General features: G+C 44.3%; 1 protein-coding gene across 1 annotated transcript in view; it reads right to left on the bottom strand.

Moving 5' to 3' along the window:
• LOC120048380 (raftlin-like) overlaps positions 1–25,057 on the bottom strand; it is a 75,801-nt gene that overhangs the window by 13,421 nt on the left and 37,323 nt on the right. The window contains exons 4-7 of the mRNA XM_038994304.1: positions 24,227–24,335; positions 22,102–22,573; positions 19,409–19,612; positions 12,877–12,995 (exon numbers count right to left, since the gene is read on the bottom strand). Coding sequence (XP_038850232.1) covers positions 12,877–12,995; positions 19,409–19,612; positions 22,102–22,573; positions 24,227–24,335 — 904 coding nt within the window. The remainder of the gene's footprint in view (positions 1–12,876; positions 12,996–19,408; positions 19,613–22,101; positions 22,574–24,226; positions 24,336–25,057) is intronic.

Genomic DNA, 25,057 nt, shown 5'->3' with positions numbered 1-25,057 from the left:
ACCGTGTTATAGAGTAAAACTAGCAGGGTGGGGTTGAGTTCACTAAGAGTTGGATGAAAGAAAACAGAGCTCTATTGTTTTGAGGTAATTCTCCACCGTTTCTATTTGAGAAGAATTGACAGACATCGCTCCCTTTTTGCAATAAGTCTAATTCTACCTTAATGTTTTTACAGGCCGTAGTCTGGTCTATCAGCCCAGGGAAATGATCTAGGCTACTCCTCTAGCCTTCTAGCTATCACTTTGTCTTTGGACCGGGCTGCACTTCTTCCACCACAATCTCCTTATATTTTTATGGACAGTGTATCCTGAAACGAGGCTTAAAAGTCCCTACTCTGCATGTCAATCATTGAGAGATTGAGAAAAAATGTGAAAACCAAAAGCTGTGATGAAGACTAATCACACCATATACAATATAATAATAATAATAATTATAATCAACATAGTTTCAAGAGAATATGTCAACATTTTGACATTTAACCATTGTAGTTTGCCTAGATGTCAACCAAGCTGACGTATTAGTCACATATTTAGGGGAGCAGAATTCTCTGGGAACTTCCTCATCCACAAGCCATGAGCGTAATTTCCACATCCCTCATCAAACTAGTCTGACCATAGGAGTGGACTCATGCAGGGAAAGTGAAAATTGGTCTCTGTATCTAGGTCAGCTCTTGTCTCACCTCAGCTTCAGAGGAAAAATAAATCATTGGCAAAGGATACACTTTAATGATCCCTTCAGTGGTCTCCCTGCCACAACGGCTGCTACATGCCTATTGACATACCTTGGTTAACTTTTGACCAGTATGTGTTAAAATAAATATTTCAGGAAAAAGCCAAATAACAAGCAATATCTATGCTTAAATAATCTTTAAAAAGTTATGCAAGTTATTACTAATTTCCCCAAGACCCATTGGTGCTGTTGAATGAAAAACTCATCTCCAAAACAGAAACTTTTCAGGAAATGGAAAAGAAACTGCCATATTTTCTCATTAATGAACATAGAATTATGAAACTTCAGAAGCTATTTTGAATACATGTTCTTGGTCCTGAAATGTCATGAAATGTTCAGAATTAATTGAGGGGGGTTACTGATTTCAATACATGTAGAAGAAAAAAGTGCAGAATTGTAGTTACAAGGTATTCATCTGACAGCGATGTATACTTTAGTCTATTCTGACTATTCAATATTTTGCAACACCCACTGCATGCTAATTGGCTGCTCAAATCGGGCAGCACCAATAGGATTGATGGCAAATTTCAGCTCATTACATCAATTAAGTCAAGCGTAGCACCATGACAGACAAATGTTGGGAGAACTAGAGTCTAGACTACAAGTTAACGTGAGAGGCCCTCTGACCATGACACCTGTTAAAATGGCCAGCTTCGGTCAGCTGATTCTAGCCATCCTTTATGGTTAGCTCTAGTCGGGCAGATTAGTCTCCTATTCAGAGGCCCCCCACTTTTGTTAGTGTCTTATTGGCCAAGGTCATGCCAAATACTTATCACCACATCTCGTTCAGCCTATCAGCATCCTTATTTTCCCCATCCTTTCCCCATCCTGATGAGAACTTCCACAGTTTTCCCTCCTGCTGAAGTTTTCCTTCTGTGGACTGAATCCCAGTATGTCTGATGTTTAATTGTGCGTGCATCAAAACGTAAGTGCCTTGAGATCTGTGTCATGTTATGTGGAGCTAAGTTTTGTGGTTTATTGTGTACAATTACCATGTGTTGAGCTTGTAAGCTAGCTCGCGCTTCCGCTAGCACTACCGTTAGCATTTTGCATTGGAATGCATGAGTATTTTAGCATGACTGTTAGCGATTAGCGGTTTGTTAGCCTTGCATCATGAATGAGCAATGCTATCTTATATTCTATATATATATATATATATCACTCATGCTCATTGTATTTATTATTGTATTTATTATTATGTATACATTTCAACATTACTGTAATATTTATTACGAACACATTTGCCTGAGTTTCATGTGTACAAGTCCAATAGGTTGTTTAGTCTATTGCCATGTGACTAAGACTTATGCTTGCTGTAGTGCATAGCCCTGGCTGTTATATACTTACCTGTGCTAGCTTATACAGCCATGCTGTTCATGTTATAGCAGTGCTATAGCCTAAGTTTTCTTTCTCCGCTTTCCTTTCAGAACCATAGTTAATGTCCGTTCTCACTGGACATGATTCTCAGTTATCCGAACCATGAGTGGTCAGCTGTGTGTGTGATGTGTGAATGTGGACATTTTCTTCCATTAAACTCCCCCTAACCTGGACATCCGCCTCATCCTTCTGACCGGACATTCTGTAGTGGTTGCTACCGGCCTTAAGCCAGCACCTAAGATTTCTTATTACATTTATGGTCCTTCGATTCTCCACAACTCTACCCCTATTTTTCAACACCCACCCACACACCCACATACACAGCCACATGTCTAAAGTGTCCTCTGTCTGACATTCACTCTCCAAAGATCCTTTATTGGCATCTTTACGCTATGTTGTTGGTCTTTAATCCTATTTTGACATAATTTGGTTTCTGGTGACTGAAGTGGTGCTCTTCTAAGCTCAGGCATTTATACAATTGCTGGGAACGAATTACAACAATGTCAATGCTGTTAACTGGTGCCTCAAGCACACAGTAGTGTTACTGGTAGAGTTCTATGTATAATGCCTCTCTGGAGAATGGCCATGCACTTTTGGGTTAAATGTAATATAGCCTATGAGAAACTGAGGTAACACTGGGAAAACATGACGCCCTTGTTGTTCAATGTAATGGTGGAAGGCATTTAGTATGACCTTTTTTTGTAGTAAGGCATCTTAATGAGCATTTAGAAAACCATTATTGAGTGTTAAACAGTTAAGCATGTTAAGTCCTATATATGTTACACACATAGCCATGTTGTGAATAGATGCAGTGAAGAGGTCAATGGAACTCGACCAAAACAATGGAAATGCCATGGAAACGCGTGGGGGAAAGATGCCGTTGTGGAAAGATTTCGAATGTCCTCATTGCCCCTGTGCAAAATTAGCATACATTTAGGCTATTGTTTATATGTGTATTTCACACCATGTTGACGTAAAAATTGGAGTATAATGCTTGTATGGATGTCAACCCCAATATATGTTCATGTCATCGTCACCAATGAACTGCGTTGCAGTTAAAAATGACTTTGACTACCACCACCGATTTCTGTGTGGTACTGTAGCTATTATACCAGTTTATATGAACAGGAGTTAGCATTAAGCAGTCACTTCTTCTAAACCTGAAAAGGAACAACTACTAAATGTTATGCAGCGAAAACAGCCAAATATATCCAAATCGGACATTAGTAACCACATTGTGGTCCTGTTACAATACATGAATCATGACGGATTTGACGAATATCCACTTTGTTAGATTTATTGAATCTGCACCAATCCGGCGCCATTCTATCCCTGTGGTCTAAGTTCTATTGACCTCTACCGCATCTATGCTATATGAAGTTGCCAAGAATGTGTTTATGACACATTTTGCAACGGATGGGTCTAATCCTGAATGCTGATTGGTTAAAACCGCATTCCAGCCGGTGTCTATTCCACAAGTTACCCCCGGCTAAATCTATGATGTTAAAATGCCTATTTACTCTGTTTCATCTGGCTGGGAAATCCACTGTCTCTCATCAGCCCAGCCAGGCAATTTATAAACTTGATCTCCACTATAAAAAGCAGCTAGACATTATCTAACATTTAGTTTTCAACAGCGGCGATCTGTATAAGCCTACCTATTTGTCTCTCTGACATTTGTAACATTGTTTCAATATTCACTGTCGCATAGTAATTGTTGGGAGTCAGGATGAGACAGACAGGCAGCTTTTCTCAGCCAGTCGAAATCATGAAAAGGGCCACATTTTTATGTACAAAGAAATATCAATAGAAAACAGGTACAAATAAATAAAATGAAGCTAGTTTGCAGTCTTTCCAGCTTCAGTTTGAAGTGATTATGTTAGCTGTCTTGTTGGCTAGCTCCTCTAAACAACAGTGTCCTGATCGTGCCTCATTAGCTCATTGTTATGGATGTGGCTTGCGAAAGTATTCTCCCCCCCCTTGGCATTTTTCCTATTTTGTTGCATTACAACCTGGAATTAAAATTGATTTTTGGGGGGTTTGTATCATTTGATTTACACAACATGCCTACCACTTTGAAGATGCTAAATATTTTTGGGGTGTGAAACAAACAAGAAATAAGACAAAGTGTGCATAACTATTCACCCCCCCAAAGTCAAAACTTTGTAGAGCCACCTTTTGCAGCAATTACAGCATCAAGTCTCTTGGGGTATGTCTCTATAAGCTTGGCACATCTAGCCACTGGGATTTCTGCCCATTCTTCAAGGCAAAACTGCTCCAGGTCCTTCAAGTTGAATGGATTCTGCTGGTGTACAGCAATCTTTAAGTCATACCACAGATTCTCAATTGGATTGAGGTCTGGGCATTGACTAGGCCATTCCAAGACATTTAAATGTTTCCCCTTAAACCACTCGAGTGTTGCTTTATCAGTATGCTTAGGGTCATTGTACTGCTGGAAGGTGAACCTCTGTCTCAGTCTCAAATCTCTGGAAGACTGAAACAGTTTCCCTCGAGAATTTCCCTGTATTTAGGGCCATCCACCATTCCTTTAATTCTGACCAGTTTTCCAGTCCCTGACAATGAAACACATCCCCACAATGTGCTACCATCACCATGCTTCACTGTGGGGATGGTGTTCTCAGGGTGATGAGAGGTGTTGGGTTTGTGCCAGACATAGCGTTTTCCTTGAATGCCAAAACGCAAAATGTTTGTCTCATCTGACCAGAGTACCTACTTCCATATGTTTGGGTAGTCTCCCACATGCCTTTTGGCGAACGCCAAACGTGTTTGCTTATTTTTTGCTTCAAGCAATGGCTTTTTTCTGGCCACTCTTCCGTAAAGCCCAGCTCTGTGGAGTGTACGGCTTAAAGTGGTCCTATAGACAGATACTCCATAATCCGCTGTGGAGCTTTGCAGCTCCTTCAGGGTTATCTTTGGTCTCTTTGTTGCCTCTCTGATTAATGCCCTCTTTGCCTGGTCTGTGAGTTTTGGTGGGCGGCCCACTCTTGGTAAGTTTGTTATGGTGCCATATTCTTAAAACATTTTAATAATGGATTTAATGGTGCTCCGTGGGATGTTCAAAGGTTTGGATATTTTTTTATAACCCAACCCTGATCTGTACTTCTCCACAACTGTGTCCCTGACCTGTTTGGAGACCTCCTTGATCTGCATGGTGCCGCTTGCTTGGTGGCACCCCTTGCTTAGTGGTGTTGCAGACTCTGGGGCCTTTCAGAAGAGGTGTGTGTATATATACTGAGATCATGTGACAGCTCATGTGACACTTAAATTGCACAAAGGTGGACTTAATTTAACTAATTATGTCACTTATGAAGGTAATTGGTTGCACCAGATCTTATTTAGGGGCTTCATAGCAAAGGGGGTGAATACATATGCACGCACCACTTTTCTGTTTTTTTATATATATATATATTTTTTTAAAACATGTTATTTTTTTCATTTCACTTCACCAATTTGGACTATTTTGTATGTCCATTACATGAAATCCAAATAAAAATCTATTTAAATGACAGGTTGTAATGCAACAAAATAGGAAAAATGCCAACGGGTTGAATACCTTTGCAAGGACCTATACACAAATAAATGTAACTAGAAAACAGCTTAAACAAGTGCAAATGTATCTACTTTGTTGTTGTTCTGACTGCACTGTTTGACGTGACTCTAAGTTAGCTGTAGTTGGCTAGCTAGCAAGCAAGGGATAAGAATGTTGCCAGCCAGTGTGGCAATAGAACATTTAGAACGAACGACTGGGTCACGTCCATAGATACAAAACAAAAAGACTGAACAACTGTGTCGCATCTCTGGCAACCGAACCGATAGAACTAATGACCAGCCTGCTTGGGTAGCAACCCTATTTGTGTCGGGACTATACCTTGTGGAAGTATGAAATAGTATAAATTCATCAAAATAATGTTTTTAATTACAAATATGTAAATCATTATTTGAATGTGTTGGTAACCCGTTGTATAAAAGTGATAATGCCCTCGAAGTCGGTGTTTGGAGGATATATTGTGGGCTCCCGAGTGGCACAGCGGTCTAAGGCACTGCATCTCAGTGCAAGAGGTTTTACTACAGTCCCTGGTTCGAATCCAGGCTGAATCACATCTGGCCGTGATTGTGATTAGGAGTCCGATAGGGCGGCGCACAATTGGCCCAGTGTCGGCTGGGGTAGGCCGTCATTGTAGAATAAGAATTTGTTCTAACCTGACTTGCCTAGTTAAATAAAAGGTTACATACAGTGAGGGAAAAAAGTATTTGATCCCCTGCTGATTTTGTACGTTTGCCCACTGACAAAGAAATGATCAGTCTATAATTTTAATGGTAGGTTTATTTGAACAGTGAGAGACAGAATAACAACAAAAAAATCCAGAAAAACGCATGTCAAAAATGTTTAAATTGATTAGCATTTTAATGAGGGAAATAAGTATTTGACCCCTCTGCAAAACATGACTTAGTACTTGGTGGCAAAACCCTTGTTGGCAATTGCAGAGGTCAGACGTTTCTTGTAGTTGGCCACCAGTTTTGCACACATCTCAGGAGGGATTTTGTCCCACTCCTCTTTGCAGATCTCTCCAAGTCATTAAGGTCTCGAGGCTGACGTTTGGCAACTCGAACCTTCAGCTCCCTCCACAGATTTTCTATGAGATTAAGGTCTGGAGACTGGCTAGGCCACTCCAGGACCTTAATGTGCTTCTTCTTGAGCCACTCCTTTGTTGCCTTGGCCGTGTGTTTTGGGTCATTGTCATGCTGGAATACCCATCCACGACCCATTTTCAATGCCCTGGCTGAGGGAAGGAGGTTCTCACCCAAGATTTGACGGTACATGGCCCCGTCCATCATCCCTTTGATGCGGTGAAGTTGTCCTGTCCCCTTAGCAGAAAAACACCCCCAAAGCATAATGTTTCCACCTCCATGTTTGACGGTGGGGATGGTGTTCTTGGGGTCATAGGCAGCATTCCACCTCCTCCAAACACGGCGAGCTGAGTTGATGCCCAAGAGCTCCATTTTGGTCTCGTCTGACCACAACACTTTCACCCAGTTGTCCTCTGAATCATTCAGATGTTCATTGGCAAACTTCAGACGGGCATGTATATGTGCTTTCTTGAGCAGGGGGACCTTGCGGGCACTGCAGGATTTCAGTCCTTCACGGCGTAGTGTGTTACCAATTGTTTTCTTGGTGACTATGGTCCTAGCTGCCTTGAGATCATTGACAATATCCTCCCGTGTAGTTCTGGGCTGATTCCTCACTGTTCTCATGATCATTGCAACTCCACGAGGTGAGATCTTGCATGGAGCCCCAGGCCGAGGGAGATTGACAGTTCTATTGTGTTTCTTCCATTTGCGAATAATCGCACCAACTGTTGTCACCTTCTCACCAAGCTGCTTGGCGATGGTCTTGTAGCCCATTCCAGCCTTGTGTAGGTCTACAATCTTGTCCCTGACATCCTTGGAGAGCTCTTTGGTCTTGGCCATGGTGGAGAGTTTGGAATCTGATTGATTGCTTCTGTGGACAGGTGTCTTTTATACAGGTAACAAGCTGAGATTAGGAGCACTCCCTTTAAGAGTGTGCTCCTAATCTCACCTCGTTACCTGTACAAAAGACACCTGGGAGCCAGAAATCTTTCTGATTGAGAGGGGGTCAAATACTTATTTCCCTCATTAAAATGCAAATAAATTTATAACATTTTTGACATGCGTTTTTCTGGATTTTTTGTTGTTATTCTGTCTCTCACTGTTCAAATAAACCTACCATTAAAATTATAGACTAATTTCTTTGTCAGTGGGCAAACGTACGAAATCAGCAGGGGATCAAATACTTTTTTCCCTCACTGTATATATATTCTTTTTTTTTTAAACAACACCCGTGCCAATATATTCTCCAAATATTGGCTTTTTGGGCATTACCACTTAAGTATAACACTTCATAAAATCTCAAATGTACAGTAAAACCCAAATGTTGACCACATTGGACCACATGCATTCCAAATTCCCAAAGGCATTAAATATTAGCAGTAGTGCTATCATAAAATAATATTCACACACATCCACTTCCTGTTGTCATTCATGTTATTTGTTAAATAATATATCTAGAAACTGAGTGTTAGTAATACACTAACATGCCGGTATACTAAGTATTTCATTCCCTTCCATCAATATGAACTAATAACAAGGTTGCAAAATCTATAAAGAATATTTCTCAGAGAACTTTTTGTTGCAGCTTTAAGAGCTCAATGATAAGGGGAGGCATTGCATTATATCCAAGGCTGAACTTTCATATTGATTTTCCTTTTGATACAAGAGACGGGAGCACAGTCCTAATTTGAATTTCATTGTGTAGGAAATTATGTCTAGTTATTCATTTTGCGGGCTCCATGAACATCTACTGTATGTCCTATTCAGTTCATTTAGTCATTTATTGTAGAAATAGGAAAAAGTCTTCCAGTCAGATGCAAATTTCTTTCATTGTAGCCGAGCTTTGTCAGTCGGCCTTCATCAGAGCATAGTCATTTGTTGAAGAAAATGGGAAGTATGTTTCTGATTGGCTAAGGTAGAATGTCCATCCATAGACCTACGCAGAATTCTGAGCATCTGTACAGTTATTATTTAGCCTTTTCTTGATTTAAACGGTCTAACGTATACATTCTTATATGGTGAATACATATTGACTAATATGAATTTAAAGTACCAAATAAATTGCTGTCGAAATGACCCCATCTCCCACAAAAATGTGAAATTAGTGACAATTGAGGAAGGTCTGACTTTCTAGATTACAGACCACAAACAGTTTGGCCACAAACAGCTCCACATATCTACACTGTACCAATCATACCACATTCTACCAACGTGAATGTGAATACTGCGCAAAAAAATACTGTAATAACTCCTCATTTATGTTTAAAGTCAGATTTGTTTTAAAAGTTTGCTATCAATTAAAACAGAAGTTTGACATGTTCTATGCCATACGAGAACAACATCTCAGAGAAAAGCTGCACTTCCTGCTTCAACACAACAATATTGATTGAATTCTCAGTGAACCAGCCTGTTTTCCTGTTTTCGCGGCTCATAAATCCAACCACCTGTCAGTCTTTCAGCAAGACGGGAACAAGAGCGCTGAAGAAAAATATCCCAATCAATATTCTGCATAATTTTTCAGTGTAATTATTCTGGCACCGAAACGACAATGAGCGGTGAGGATAATTTGCATATACATTTTAAGCAGTTATCATAATGAATGTGCCGGGTATGAAGTCTGATCATCCTTTGTAAAATAGTGTTATCAAGCTAACTTCAGGAGAGATTAGTCTAGCAAAATTGCTTTTGATAAAGTCCTGGCCAGCACATTTTGATTGGATCCAATGGAACTATAATGTGGAACATCTAAAGTTGTTACACATTGTTGCTTTGTCCTTCAATTAACTTCCAAAGGTGCTTCAAAAAGTCTATAAAATCCATGTTATTTCTCAGTGGTTGACAAAATAATTGCTAAATCTTTAATAAAGACATTGTTGCAGCATCTTTACTACAGTATTCACATAAAGATGCCTACATACTCCAGGATGCACAGTGTATAACCTTCACAAGACACAAGCACCTTGTTACTTAGTATTCTTTGTTTTCTTTATGTTTTTTAGTTAGGTCAGGGTGTGACATGGGGAATGTATGTGTTTTTGTAGTGTCTAGTGTAGTTGTCTAGTTATGTCTATGGCTGCCTAGATTGGTTCTCAATTAGAGGCAGCTGTGGTTCATTGTCTCTGATTGAGAGCCATATTTAAGGCAGTCATAGGCATTGGGGTTTTGTGGGTAATTGTCTGTGTCTATGTTCTATGTTGCATGTGTGCACTTAGTTCATTTATATAGCTTCACGTTCGACTATTTGTTGTTTTGTTTCGTTTTTCTTCTTAATAATAAAGAGAAGATGTATTTTTCACACGCTGTGCCTTGGTCCACTCTCTCACCCTTAGACAGCCGTGACAGAATTACCCACCTAAATCGGACCAAGCGGCGTGTCAAGCGGCAACAGGACCCACCTACACAGGATTTCTGGACATGGGAGGACGAATTGGATGGTAAGGGACCTTGGGCTCAACCAGGAGAATATCGCCGCCCCAAAGCTGAGCTGGAGGCAGCGAAAGCCGAGAGGAGGCGATATGAGGAGGCAGCACGGAGGCAAGGCTGGAAGCCCGTGAGTACTACCCAAAAATTTCTTGGGGGGGGGCTTAAAGGGAGTGTGGTGAAGTCAGGTAGGAGACCTGCGCATACTCCCTGTACTTACCGTGGAGAGCGAGAGTACGGGCAGACACCGTGTTACGCAGTAGAGCGCATGGTGTCTCCTGTACGCGTGCATAGCCCGGTTCGGTACATTCCAGCTCCACGTATCGGCCGGGCTAGATTGAGCGTTGAGCCGGATGTCATGAAGCCGGCCCAACGCATCTGGCCACCAGTGCGTCTCCTCGGGCCGGCTTACATGGCACCAGCCTTACGCATGGTGTCCCCGGTTCGCCTACATAGCCCGGTGCGGGTTATTCCACCTCCCCGCACTGGTCAGGCGACGGGGAGAATACAACCAGCTAAGGTTGGGCAGGCTCAGTGCTCAAGGGAGCCAGTACGCCTGCACGGTCCGGTATTTCCGGCGCCACCTCCCCGCCCCAGCCCAGTACCACCAGTGCCTACACCACGCACCAGGCTTCCAGTGTGTCTCCAGAGCCCTGTTCCTCCTCCACGCACTCGCCCTATGGTGCGTGTCTCCAGCCCGGTACCACCAGTTCCGGCACCACGCACCAAGCCTACAGTGCGTCTCAGCCGGCCAGAGTCTGCCGTCTGCCCAGCGGTGCCTGAACTGCCCGTCTGCCCAGCGGTGCCTGAACTGCCCGTCTGCCCAGCGGTGCCTGAACTGCCCGTCTGCCCAGCGGTGCCTGAACTGCCCGTCTGCCCAGCGGCGCCTGAACTGCCCGTCTGCCCAGCGGCGCCTGAACTGCCCGTCTGCCCAGCGGCGCCTGAACTGCCCGTCTGCCCAATGCCGCCTGAACTGCCCGTCTGCCCAACGGCGCCTGAACTGCCCGTCTGCCCAACGCCGTCTGAACTGTCCGTCTGCCAAGCGCCGCATGAACTGCCCGTCTGGACTGAGCCTTCAAAGCCGCCCGTCTGCCATGAGCCTGCAAAGCCGCCCGTCTGCCATGAGCCTTCAGAGCCTTCCGCCAGACAAGAGCAGCCAGAGCCTTCCGCCAGACAGGAGCAGCCAGAGCCTTCCGCCAGACAGGAGCAGCCAGAGCCTTCCGCCAGACAGGAGCAGCCAGAGCCTTCCGCCAGACAGGATCAGCCAGAGCCGTCAGCCAGCCATGACCAGCCAGAGCCGTCAGCCAGCCATGACCAGCCAGAGCCGTCAGCCAGCCATGACCAGCCAGAGCCGTCAGCCAGCCATGACCAGCCAGAGCCATCAGCCAGCCATGACCAGCCAGAGCCGTCAGCCAGCCATGACCAGCCAGAGCCGTCAGCCAGCCATGACCAGCCAGAGCCGTCAGCCAGCCATGACCAGCCAGAGCCGTCAGCCAGCCATGACCAGCCAGAGCCGTCAGCCAGTCCGGAGCTGCCGTCCCTCAGTCCGGAGCTGCCGTCCCTCAGTCCGGAGCTGCCGTCCCTCAGTCCGGAGCTGCCCCTCAGTCCGGTGCTGCCCCCTAATCCAGTGGGGTTAATTTGGAGGGTGGCCATTTGGAGGAGGCTACCAAAGCGGGTATTGACAATGGTGGAGTGGGGGCCACGTCCCGCACCCGAGCCGCCGCCATGATGGGGCCCACCCCGGACCCTCCCCTTTCTATGTCAGTTTGTGCGGTCGGAGTCCGCACCTTTGGGGGGGGTACTGTTACGCCCTGGCCTTAGTATTCTTTGTTTTCTTTATGTTTTTTAGTTAGCTCAGGGTGTGACATGGGGAATGTATGTGTTTTTGTAGTGTCTAGTGTAGTTGTCTAGTTATGTCTATGGCTGCCTAGATTGGTTCTCAATTAGAGGCAGCTGTGGTTCATTGTCTCTGATTGAGAGCCATATTTAAGGCAGTCATAGGCATTGGGGTTTTGTGGGTAATTGTCTGTGTCTATGTTCTATGTTGCATGTGTGCACTTAGTTCATTTATATAGCTTCACGTTCGACTATTTGTTGTTTTGTTTCGTTTTTCTTCTTAATAATAAAGAGAAGATGTATTTTTCACACGCTGCGCCTTGGTCCACTCTCTCACCCTTAGACAGCCGTGACACACCTAGGGTTTGTGTGGTGTTGGGACACTGACAAACATGACATTTTATGGTGGCGAATATTGTGTAGTCTGAATTCTTCAGTCATTTTAAAGGGTTAAGAGCATTTTGATGTCGAGGGTTAAATTCTGTCTTTGTGAGCCGATTTCCTTCCTGAGCTGGACGATGCTCCAGTCACATTTAGGGGACATAAGTTTATTTTCACACTTCGACAGCCTCAAACTCTAAACTCTGACAGTGATACACACACATAGAAAAAAAAAGCCTCAAACCCTTCAGAAGTAGACAGAAATCCATTTCCAACTTGGATTTGCGCAAACTGGGACTTAATGGCTGGCCAGATAAGGGCTTGTTTGCTGCAGATAAGACAAGCCACCGTGACACATGTGCCATAGCCACCATGGTTAGAGGGAATATTTCCATACGATGACTCTCACAGTAAAATGTAAGGACAAACGGCTCCAACCTTGGAAAACACTCAAACACTCCGAGCCATTTAAAAAGCCCACTCACATCAATGACAGTCCACTGCTCCACAACGATGGCGTCGTACGTGGTGGTCACGCTCTGGTCGCCGCCCTCCGTCCCCTCCTGGAAGATGAAGACGCTTTCCACTGACTTAGGCTGCAAATCTGTAGAAAATGGAGAGGGAGGCCATAAAGGAGTTAGTATTTACAGAATGGAGGGTGTCTGTCTGTCTGGCTCCCAGGCCTCTAGGCTGTGCAAAGAGGAGAGGGAAGTTAATGACATTACGCAGCCGACCAGCAACCCACACACACACTGGGCCATTTATTACCAGGCAGGGCTGCAGCATGGACCATTTGTATAAGCAAGGGCTATGGATTATGTAGCTATGACAGAACAAGAGAGAGGGAGAAGAATGTTTCCTTCAGGGAAGAAGCTTGGAGAGGTTATAGATGAACAGACAGGTATTATGGACAGATTGTTGAAGCATAACACGATTAATCTGAAAACAATGATATGCTTTACATATTGTAGATATTTACATGGAACGACTATTAGACCAAGACAGGGCCATGGTACCATAAAATTGCTTTTCTGTAGACTCCATTTCATTTGAACCCCATGGATAAGGGTAACGTTCACAGTTTGGGCATTATTGGTATAGAAACATTGGTGAGCTTCTCCATCCCGCATTTCTTTTGATTCCATTGAGCAGTGTGCTAGAACCTCTTGCCCTTCAGACCAGGGCTCTCAGTTGGCCTGAGTGCTTTCTCATTACTCCTGTACCATTTACACACTAATAGAGTTTGTGCGGCCCAGGCTCCACCATGAGACACTCCACATTTCATTACTCTGCCCTAATAATGGGGGAACGAGGGCCGGCTGGAAAGGGAGGGACGACAGGGTCCTTTATTTCCCCCCAGAAAACCCATTTAAGGCTGCTGGACGAGCTCAATTGAAGATCTCTCAGACATCTATTGGCTCCTTTCAAATACAGACATTGTCGTTGTTCATTCCCCCCCTCTCCCGCCCTCTCTCCCTCTGTCCTTCCTCCACCCTACCCCTCCTTTACATCCCCCCCATCCATTGTTCATCAGACGTCTCCCTGCTTGGCGTGTAATTGGAAAGCCCTCTTGGAGATTGTGTTGGCCTGCCGATGCACTGGGATCACTCAGGTGAGATGCACACAGGGATTGAGTCCCTTTGCTTTAGGAGAAACACGCTGCCTCCTAGCATGATGCTGCCAGACACTGAGGCACCGTGGGGTTGAGAGGTTTGGGGGACATGTAGTGCCAACACAAATAACAGCATAACATTTTGAGTTGAGTCTTGACTGACAATGTAGTGAGTAAAATGGAAGCTTGGAGGGAAACACGTGTTCACTTGCAATGGGACAATGTAATCTCATCGACTAGCCTATCCTCTCCAGGCACCTGAGGTTGAACATACTGAGTGAGATGTGCGCATACTATCTCTGACACATAGAGAGTGAACTGAAAGACAAAGAGTGACAGACGTACTGATAGATAGTGACAATGGCGGCATGAGTCGTGACACCGACTGACACGGAGCACCAACCTAACTAGGGCCCAGTGACAACCAGTGACGGGAGTGGAATGAAGACAGGCACTAAGTGAGAAAGGCTGATGCTAGGTTGACATAGACTTTGAAGGAGAGACAAAGAGGAGTAAAAAACAGGGAGGGGAATCTAAAGCCTTATTGACCGCAGAAGCAACCGAATGACCCTGCCCCAAGTCCTGTCTGTTACTGACATGACTTAAACATGTGTGCTTAGCACTGCCGGGGAGAACAGGAGGGCTGTGACAGCTTATCTATATTTTAAAACGGAACAGGCAGGAATCCAGAGAGAGAAGGAGAGATATAGAAAGAGTGGGGTTACTAATGTGTGTGGATTGGCCAGGGCTTTCCTCCTATGAGCCAAAGGTTTGGAGGCTGGGAGCCACGTACCTGTGGTTACCGGGCAGACTTCTGGTTGTAGCTAGGGTTTTGAGGAATATGACATGAGTAATGTACCCTGCCTTACACAAAGGCATATACTTCCAAAATCACACTCACAGTCAGTGGTGTAAAGTACTTAAGTAAAAATACTTTAAAGTTCTACTTAAGCAATTTTTTGGGGGGGGTATTTGTACTCTATTTTTGACAACTTTTACTCCACTACATTCTATTTTACTCCACTACATTCTCCATCAATTTTTCCGGACATTCAAAAGCACTCGTTACATTTTGAATTCTTAGCAAGACTCCAATTCACACACTTATCAAGAGAACATCCCTGGTCATCCCTACAGCCTCTTCTGGCGGACTCACTAAACACAAATGCTTAGTTTGTAAATGATGAGTGTTGGAGTGTGCTGCTGCCTATTCGTAAAAAAAACATCAAGAAAATCATGCCCTCTGGTTTGCTTTATATAAGGAACTTGAAATGATTTACACTTTTACTATTGATACTTAAGTATATTTTAGCAATTACATTTAGTTTTGTTACGTAGTATTTGGTTTTAAATATACTTATCAGACTTTTTCTCAAGTAGTATTTTACTGGGTGACTTTCACTTTTACTTGAGTCATTTTCAATTAAGGTATCTTTACTTCTATTGGGTACTTTTTCCACCAATGCTCACACACACACACACACACACACACACACACACACACACACACACACACACACACACACACACACACACACACACACACACACACACACACACACACACACACACACACACACACACACACACACACACACACACACACAGGCCTTCAAGCCCTATTGCACAACCAATCTTTGGCCATAAAAATTGCCAGCACAACTTTCCTCCAAATTCTTTTCACTCTGAAGTAATACCTTATTGGAATTTCATATTCTGGGGGACTCTCTCTCTCTCCACCGGCTTTGCCTGAATATAGAAAGCCAAGCACCATGCTAGCTGTCATGCATATGAATAGCTCAAATGTTTCACAGTGCCGGCTACAAATCCTCATTGTCGCGGCGGAGATAGCGTAAGCTAAGTGTAACAAAGAAAACACCTCCCATCAACACCATTAGTGTCAATTCACCAGTAAACAAACTGCTCCCCCTCAGAACTCCAGCCGTGGCGTAGCCGTGTAGGGCTGCAGGGGTGCTGTGACACGCTGGGCTGGGTATAAATCTTTAATGCCCCTCTCATGACGCCGCAGGGTGGCGGGGCCGTTAACGTTACACAGGAGCCGCCTGCCAGTGCAACGATCTGCAAATTCAATAACAAACTAATATCCGACCCTCCGTGCCGGCGAGGTCTCTTCCTCTCTGAACCCACTCCCACCAGTCTCCCGCCTCCATCCCACCTAGCCACGCCGGGATATTAAACAGGACTTATCCCCCCCCCCCACCGCCCCGCCTCCTCAGTGAGCTTCACCATGGAAACCCATCTCTTCAGGGGTGAGGGCAGAGGAGCAGGAGGAGAGACTGTATGTGTGGTATTCCCCTGGACCATACCAGGGAGGCTGTCGACAGCCAGCCACAATCGGGAGGTAGCGCCGGGTTTAGCAAAAGGCCAGCTGAGCGGGGAGAATTCATGAATATGTATTCGAAGAGGCGTAGGACTGTAGGAGTAAACAACAGCGAAACAAGTTCAGAACAATGGAGGGAAACTTTACATTGCTGAGAGACGATTCCTCTGTAACTAGAAGGTACAGGGAGATGCATAGTTATTAGCATTGTTAATTCTGTTTTCAAAGAGAACCTAAAAGTGGTAACTGCCTACCGGTAACCAAATTTGCTTGGCTTGTTTTAGGGTTGTTACATATATAGGTTATTCCACTGGTGGTTACTTTGGTAGGCCTATGATGTCATGGAAATTGTGAGAACACCGGGGAAGTAGATGCACTACCAAACAGTTCAGAGGAAGAGCTTAACAACAGAAACAACAAGACCTCTTTCAGAAAACATCAAAAGGGAAATTTAAAAAAAACAAGGCACAAGAAGATCATGCAGAGTACTGGTACACAGTTGTGTTGCACAGGGGACACGATGACAATCAGAGACACTTATTTTGCACTTCTGCTGTGACTGTCATTATAATCTCCAATCAAAGTGCGTGTCATCGCCACTGACACGCTACATCTTTTACTGTGCTGCTTCACGTTCCAGAATGCCCTTGATGTTTACAGAGAGGAGACAGTCTCAAGCGTCAGGGAGAACAGCTTCTTCTCATACTCTAATGGATTCAGAAATGGATCTCAAAGAGGTGCTACATTTGGAGTCGTCTGCACGGCCATGGGTTCTCAGGCTTGTTAAAACCAGACGCTCCTCCGTTTTGATGTAATTAGCAACAAACACATGATGTTGCCTTGGCTTTGATATCCTACCGTTCACAGTTCCCAAGAGGGTCACACGAACACAACGTTCACCTAGACAAACTTGTCTGTTTTGAAAAGGGTTTGGCAGGCATGCATTGACAGGCTGTTCCCGATACAGTATACTCGACAAGCTATTTCGGATAGAGAGCTGACATTTTCCAGATCAATACAGAACACGGCCTAGCCAATTTATTTATTTTTAGAATACACTCATTCTGTAATAAAAGATGCATATCTTAACCACACATAAAAATGGTAAATATATTAGAATAACCTACTAGAAAAAAGGAATTAGAATAACGCGGTTCATTACCCCATTCTAAAGAGAGAAAATATGCAAGGAGGCACTCATTTGCCATCAGGTTAATTATCTGTGTTTCAGAGGCGCTGATGCGTTCACTTTAGGAGATGAATGAATTATGACTCTTATTTACTCAAGCTTAGGTTTTTTGTCACCATCAGAATTAAGTGGCATGCCCCAGGGTCTAGATGCAGAGTGCAGTGTGCAGTAGAGGAGTAGCACAGCACACTACCAGAACAACAGCAGCACAGACTGGACAGTTTGAAAGGGGACAGGATATGGAGACATTTTGGCAATAGCTAAGTCAGCATTTCCTTTGTCTTATTATTATTATTAATTGTTTACATTATTTACTAATGTGGAACAAAATAAGAGGTTTGACAGACGGATGAAAAAATGACTGAGTACTTTCCATAACTAAACTCAGCATATCTAAACAAAGTCCTCTCACTGTCAACTGCGTTTATTTTCAGCAAACTTGTGTAAATATTTGTATGAACATAACAAGATTCAACAACTGGGACATAAACTGAACAAGTTCCACAGACATGTGACTAACATAAATTGAATAATGTGTCCCTGAACAAAGGACTGCACCAGATTTGCCAGTTCTTGCTGTGAGATGTTACCCCACTCTTCCACCAAGGCACCTGCAAGTTCCCAGACATTTCTGGGGGGAATGGCCATAAGCTTCACCCTCCGAGCCAACAGGTCCCAGACGTGCTCAATGGGATTGAGATCCGGGCTCTTCGCTGGCCATGGCAGAACACTGACATTCCTGTCTTGCAGGAAATCACGCACAGAACAAGCAGTATGGCTGGTGGCATTGTCATGCTGGAGGGTCATGTCAGGATGAGCCTGCAGGAAGGGTACCACATGAGGTAGGAGGATGTCTTCCCTGTAACGCACAGAGTTGAGATTGCCTGCAATGACAACAAGCTCTGTCCGATGATGCTGTGACACACCGCCCCAGACCATGACGGACCCTCCACCTCCAAATCGATCCCGCTCCAGAGTACAGGCCTCGGTGTAGCGCTCATTCCTTCAACGATAAACGCAAATCCGACCATCACCCCTGGTGAGACAAAACCGCGACTCCTCAGTGAAGAGCACTTTTTGCCAGTCCTGTCTGGTCCAGCGACGGTGGGTTTGTGCCCGTAGGCGACGTTGTTGTTGATGATGTCTGGTGAGGACCTGCCTTACAACAAGCCTACAAGCCCTCAGTCCAGTCTCTCTCAGCCTATTGTGGACAGTCGGAGCACTGATGGAGGGATTGTGTGTTCCTGGTGTAACTCGGGCAGTTGTTGTTGCCATCCTGTACCTGTCCCGCAGGTGTGATGTTCGGATGTACCGATCCTGTGCAGGTGTTGTTACACGTGGTCTGCCACTGCGAGGACAATCAGCTGTCCGTCCTGTCTCTCTGTAGCACTGTCTTAGGCGCCTCACAGTACGGACATTGCAATTTATTGCCCTGGCCACATCTGCAGTCCTCATGCCTCCTTGCAGCATGCCTAAGGCACATTCACGCAGATGAGCAGGGACCCCGGGCATCTTTCTTCTGGTGTTTTTCAGAGTCAGTAGAAAGGCCTCTTTAGTGTCCTAAATGTTCATAACTGTGACCTTAATTGTCTGTAAGCTGTTAGTGTCTTAACGACCGTTCCACAGGTGCATGTTCATGATTTGTTTATGGTTCATTGAACAAGCATGGGAAACGGTGTTTAAACCCTTTACAATGAAGATCTATGAAGTTATTTGGATTTTCACGAATTATCTTTGAAAAACATGGTCCTGAAAAAGGGCCGTTTCTTTTTTTGCTGAGTTTACTTTGCTAGTACGATACCAAAGCAGAACAGGTGTTACATTGAAATGTAATGTGTGTAAAAACACAAAGTGGACTTTGGATAGTTTGTTTACCATTGTCGTTGCCCAGGTGGAAGTATCCATCAACGAGTGAGGCCCCGTTGTTGAAGTGCTGGGTCATGTGATCCAGCCAGTTGGCCTCCACCCCTTTGACCCCCTCGTCACGAAGTTGAACCCTCAGCGGTACCTTCACAGTGTAGTACTTCAGCTGGCCCTCACTGTCAGTTGGGTGGTTGAACAGGGCTAGCAGCTCCACCCCTGAGAACACAGAACACTCAATCTCAATCTCTTTAGATTGTGCTGATATGAAACATGTCATGCAACAGAGATTCATAACGTGACTGAGTTGATACTTTGTAACAGAGGTGATTTATAACACTTAACAGAGTTGACTCATGACTCATACCCCATAACAGAGGTGATTTATGACACATAAGAGTTGACTCATACCCCATAACAGAGGTGATTAATAACACATAACAGAGTTGACTCATCATCATTTTTCCACAATCCCCTACCAAAGGCTTGTGCCTCAATTGAAATGGTCCTTTAATATGGACCAATGCTTACAAATTTGAATGGACTGTTGTTTTGGCAGCAGCCATTTAAATCAAGTGCGGCATAATCTTCTCTTTTTAATGCTAATATCTGCCATTCCCATGTGAACCAGACGGAGGGCCAGAATGTGTTAGACTCCCACACACGAAGACTCACAAAAGACGCACGCCTCACGCACAGAGTGCATCAGAGGGGACCATGGTTCAGTTGCTCTGGTTTTCTGTCAGTCATTCAGTCAGACACCCAGGAAGAATGAATAATTTATATCCATTTCCTTTCTGCCACGTCTGACTGATGTGACAGCTGGCTACCAAATTCCCCAAATCCTGTCGTTTTCCACTCTTCAAAGCTCCAGAATGACAACTGAATGACAATAATGCATCACAACTCTCCCTGCATACGTTGGAGAAACTACAAACTTATTGAAAACCAAGCCAAGTCAATACAACAAAGTCGCTCCACTAATCTTAATTTTTCTGTTGTTTTCCCTCAAGAGTGAATTTAAATGAGGTTTTCACATGATATTAAAGTTGATGTTTACTCGTTCAAGGCCATCGGTTTTGAGGAACTGCTAGCTTCACCATTCCACTAAATGCTCTGTGTCTGCAATGTGTCACAGACCGTTTATAATTTATGCATAGCTGACAGAGACCTTGCACTAATGCATCCGACTAAACCAGACAGCTCAATGGTAACGCATTTGGAGATGAGATAATCGTGGTAAAATGTACACCATACATTTTATAACAACACTTATAACAATTTGCGGCATAGGTTATTTCCATTTGACAGCTAGCTTTGTATGCTAGGTTAAGTCTGAATTACGGTAGAGATATGACCTGGAGATAAAGATAATCCAGGGTCCATACCTATCGGATCATTCCCACATGATGACCACTTCAAAACGCAACTGACTCGACAATTTCAGCATCAGGGGCATCAAAGTTAAACAAATATTTTAGGATCGCCCTTGACTTGCCCTGAGAGTTGGATGGCGATAACACAAACAGTATGGTGTATTGGCTATTGAGACCTGCCATGCCACAGTCGCATGGAAAATGACAGACCTGCTATGAGACGATACCTTGTGTGGTCCAATCATTTGAGAAAATTGACGACTAACGAGTAAACGAGCACATGAACGCAATTACAACATTCCAAATGGGTCTCCTTTTTAAAGTTTGGTCTGATGGATGCCTGTCCAAGTGACAAGGTCAGGCTCCATAATCCTAACTGGTAATATGTACTGTACAGAACCACTGTTGAACATGACAGCATCTGTTCTGCTAATCCACCCTCCTCAACACTGATTTAATCAGGACTAACATTTCATAATAAATACACGCTCAAACCAACATGTAGGCCAGCTTTCTCTGCAACGTGATTTTTAGTTGGAGAGTGGTTAGCTTCATACTGCTTCATTTCTAAGAGGTAACGGCAATAATGTGAGTGACCATTGTGATGTTTGTCCAATCTGTCTTTTTTTTACACCATCACTTCCTCCTCTCACACCTGTGATCCCACAGGAATGTTCTCAGCACTAGTTTCAATAACCTCAATGCTCTTTGATGCTATTTTAGAGCACGTCGGTTTCAAGTCCCAGTTTCACTTCTGACTGTTGGCTTGTGACCCTGTTCCCTGTTCCACATTCTGCTGTTCAGGAGGATTATGGGGGCAAAGCCACCCAGAACTGAGACTTTGAGTCAATTTCAGCAGAGAGCATTAGCGAAGAGGACAAGGGCACTTGGCACATGGTCACACACAATGCTGGCTATGCTGTGGTGTGGACTGTGGAGGTTTGGGGAGGAGGGATGAGGCTGAGTGAGGTAGGGGGGGGATTATCTCACTGCAATACACACTTGAGGGACGTCCAGATGGACCAGGGTGCTGTGTCTACAGGGAGCCAAGTATGTATGGGCACACACGCACAGAGGGGAGCATTCAACACACATGCACATTTATGAGCACGTTTTCCAACTGGGGTTGAAAGAGAATGTGTGAGAGAGAGAGAAGAGCTGTCCATCTGGTATTCTAAGATGCTGAAATATGCTAATTTACTCCAACTTTATGCTGCACCACAGTCTGAGGAAATTGAAGAACCATTTATGCGGTTTCAAGTTGAATCTTGCCTGGCATACTGTATACAAATCCAATTACATAGTAACGAATGGAAATCTGACAATACTCACCATTGGCTCTCTGAGGGTGACGGCTTGGCTTCTCCTTCAGTTCTATGACGTTTGTCTTGTTATTGTTGTGTGTCAGTGTGTCTTCCACTATAACATCCTGATCATCATCTTGCTTGCTCTCTGTGGATGGTGTTATGGGAAGAGAGGACCTCCCATCATGGTTGCTTTCCCCGACAGTGGTTTCACTCCCCACAGTGTCCCTAGTCTGGTCCTCCCCCTCCCCACCCTTACATAAGGAGCCTTGGCCCTCATCAGCCCCAGTGTCCATCGCCTGCTCCTGGGCTCCTGGTTCTCCATTGGTCCGGGGGCTAGTGGGGCTTCGGCTGCTCAGGGAGCCTAGCATGGAGCTGGGGCTGGAGTGGAGGGAGAGGGAGGGCGTCTCTGGTTCTCTGGTCTGGGTACCTCGTACCCCACACGGCTCCTGGATGAAGCCCACAAACATGACCCCCTGGTCTGCAGCATCCTGGATCTGCTGGAGAGACAGATAGCAAACAACCGCCTTAGAGAGATCCTTGGACGACCTGACTTTTACAAATACAATTTAATAATACCAACCTTTCATACTGTATGCTCTGTTATGATGGACTGTTATTTAAGATCACGTTGGCTAATCGTGAGTAAGATCAAAGTTGTAGCTAGTGCTCAATGGACTTTCTAAAAAATGGGTGATAACCTTGAAACACAACCTAGAACATAAGCACACATTGCTAAGTTATACCATTATAGAACCATAGCTATTTTTTCCCCCAGAATTTCCCCCATGTACTCCCTATTTTATCAACCAAATGGATTCCAGGGGAACTGTTTACATACCTGGTATTATCATATAATTATAGAGGCACTCCCCCTCCCTCCACCCCTCTTCCCAGCATCAGCCATTCAAATTGAACTAGAGTTGATTGGATTGCAATGGCTCCAGCCCTGGCAGGACAGCATCCCAAATCAAGAATTGCTTTTCCCATTTCATTTTCATCTGGCATTTTATGTCAATATTGGGATTTTCCATCAAAATGAAATTGAAATGTTAACTGTCAAGCAGTGTTAATGATGCCATTCTCCATTCACATTCTGTCATAAGATCCAGCCAGAGGCAGTACATTCTGCAGCCGGGGACCAGGAGAATCCAAATCAAATCAGCATGGGTGCCATATCACAGGTTATCCTCTATGAAATGAAATTGTAAAACAGTCACATCATTTCCTAGCTCCATTGTTTAATATCTATTGAACGTTCACTCAGCACTTGCACATTTTTATTCCCAGACAAATTGCAAAATGGAATTGCCAAGATGAAAATAAAAAATATTGGATCTCATTTGAGGTTAACGTTGCCAGTTCAATGAGGTAGAGGGATCATTTCTACTGTGTGTGTGTTAATGTGGGTCGACTCAGGTGTGAAGGTAATGGATAGCCTTTGAAATGGTCCACATTGACTGGAAAATCACACTACTGTGTAATGCACATGCCCAGGTCAGAGAAACAGGTAAGCGTCATATGTTTCTGTTACATTGCTATTTATAATGACAAGTCTCTTTGCTTTTAATAGACGTCTGTGATATCTCCTAATACGATATGGTTATGGCCATCAGCTTGCTTGATGGTTAGTGCTAACATGTCTTCACTGCAGAATGAGAGCAGCCCTCTGTAAAGACTTTAATTTTCCAGTTCTACATAGGCTACATATTTCCTATTTTCCAGATATTAGAGAGAGTGCTCCTGGAGCTGAGAGTTTGAAGGTCAGAATGAAACTCAGGTCCTCAGGCGACTGGCCGGCTGAATTGATAACCCATTTCTACTCCCCAATGTTTTATTAAAACTAAGGACCGTCTCGTCTACTGGCTGTGGAAAGCGAGTCGAGATAATGAAGAAACCCAACAGATAGTTTTTGCCCACAGCGCCTTTAGGACTTATAGGCTGGTCAGTTGTGTCTGTGATCTGAGTCCACTATACTCTTTTCACACTATCATGCCACCTGAACAAAACTGTGCAGGCTTAATATTTCCGTTCACATCGATGTCCTTTTCAGCACAGTTGTGGATGCCTAACCACTAACCAGGCCAGCTCAGTGCAACTTGGCTTGGCTCAGCTCGTCTCAGTAGTGTGACAGGGCCTTATCTGAGGCTCACCTTCTTGACATAGCCCTGGATGAGCTCAGGGGTGGGCACCTGGTCGGTAGACAGACACTGCTCCAGCTGCAGACGGTAGGGAGCACAGCTCGACTGGCTCTTCTCCAACCTGCGGTAGCAGCCCACACAGCAGGAGAGAGAGGAACAACACATTTCAGCCACAGTCAATTCAGTCATACACGATACAGACATACACCACATTCTGTAATACATATCTGAAATGGTTGCACAGGAAAAATCCTTGGAAATTAAGTATTTATGGATTTATGAAAATCATTTATTAATAAATCACTTATGAGCCGTGTTAATGTAATTGTTGGCCTGTATGACAAAAAAAAAGGAGCACTTAACGTGGACACAAATCAGGATTGAAAGGGACACATTAGGGTGGGATAGGAAACTCAATGCAATACAAATCTTGTCTTGTTTTTCCACTTATCAGTATTATGGGTGGATGGAATCTATTTATATGGGTCTGTATGTTTCTATTTTCTCTGGAGGAAATCCCACAGCTTGCCCTGGAGGAGTCCAATGCCCCAGCTTCCATCGCTCTGCTTCACCTCTCATCCTGTTGACAACACGGATGGGACCCTTCCACCCTCGCCACAGCATGTGTGTGTATGTACAGTACGTACCTGTGTGTGTGTGTGTGTGTGTAAGGAGACTTTAAACATTATCACATGCAGCCCAAGCCTAGCTCTCTCTGTGTCACACGGACTTCACAACACAGCGGGAACCTGAGTCATCTCTCACAGTCAACAACACCCTACAGAAGTCAGACATCACTGTCACGCCAGTCCCCCATCTTTATGCAATGCAACTTATCCCAGA

The sequence above is a fragment of the Salvelinus namaycush genome, chromosome 5 (genome assembly GCF_016432855.1).
Source record: "Salvelinus namaycush isolate Seneca chromosome 5, SaNama_1.0, whole genome shotgun sequence".
Classification (NCBI taxonomy): Eukaryota; Metazoa; Chordata; class Actinopteri; order Salmoniformes; family Salmonidae; genus Salvelinus; species Salvelinus namaycush.
This window is presented reverse-complemented; position numbering and strand designations above follow the sequence as displayed.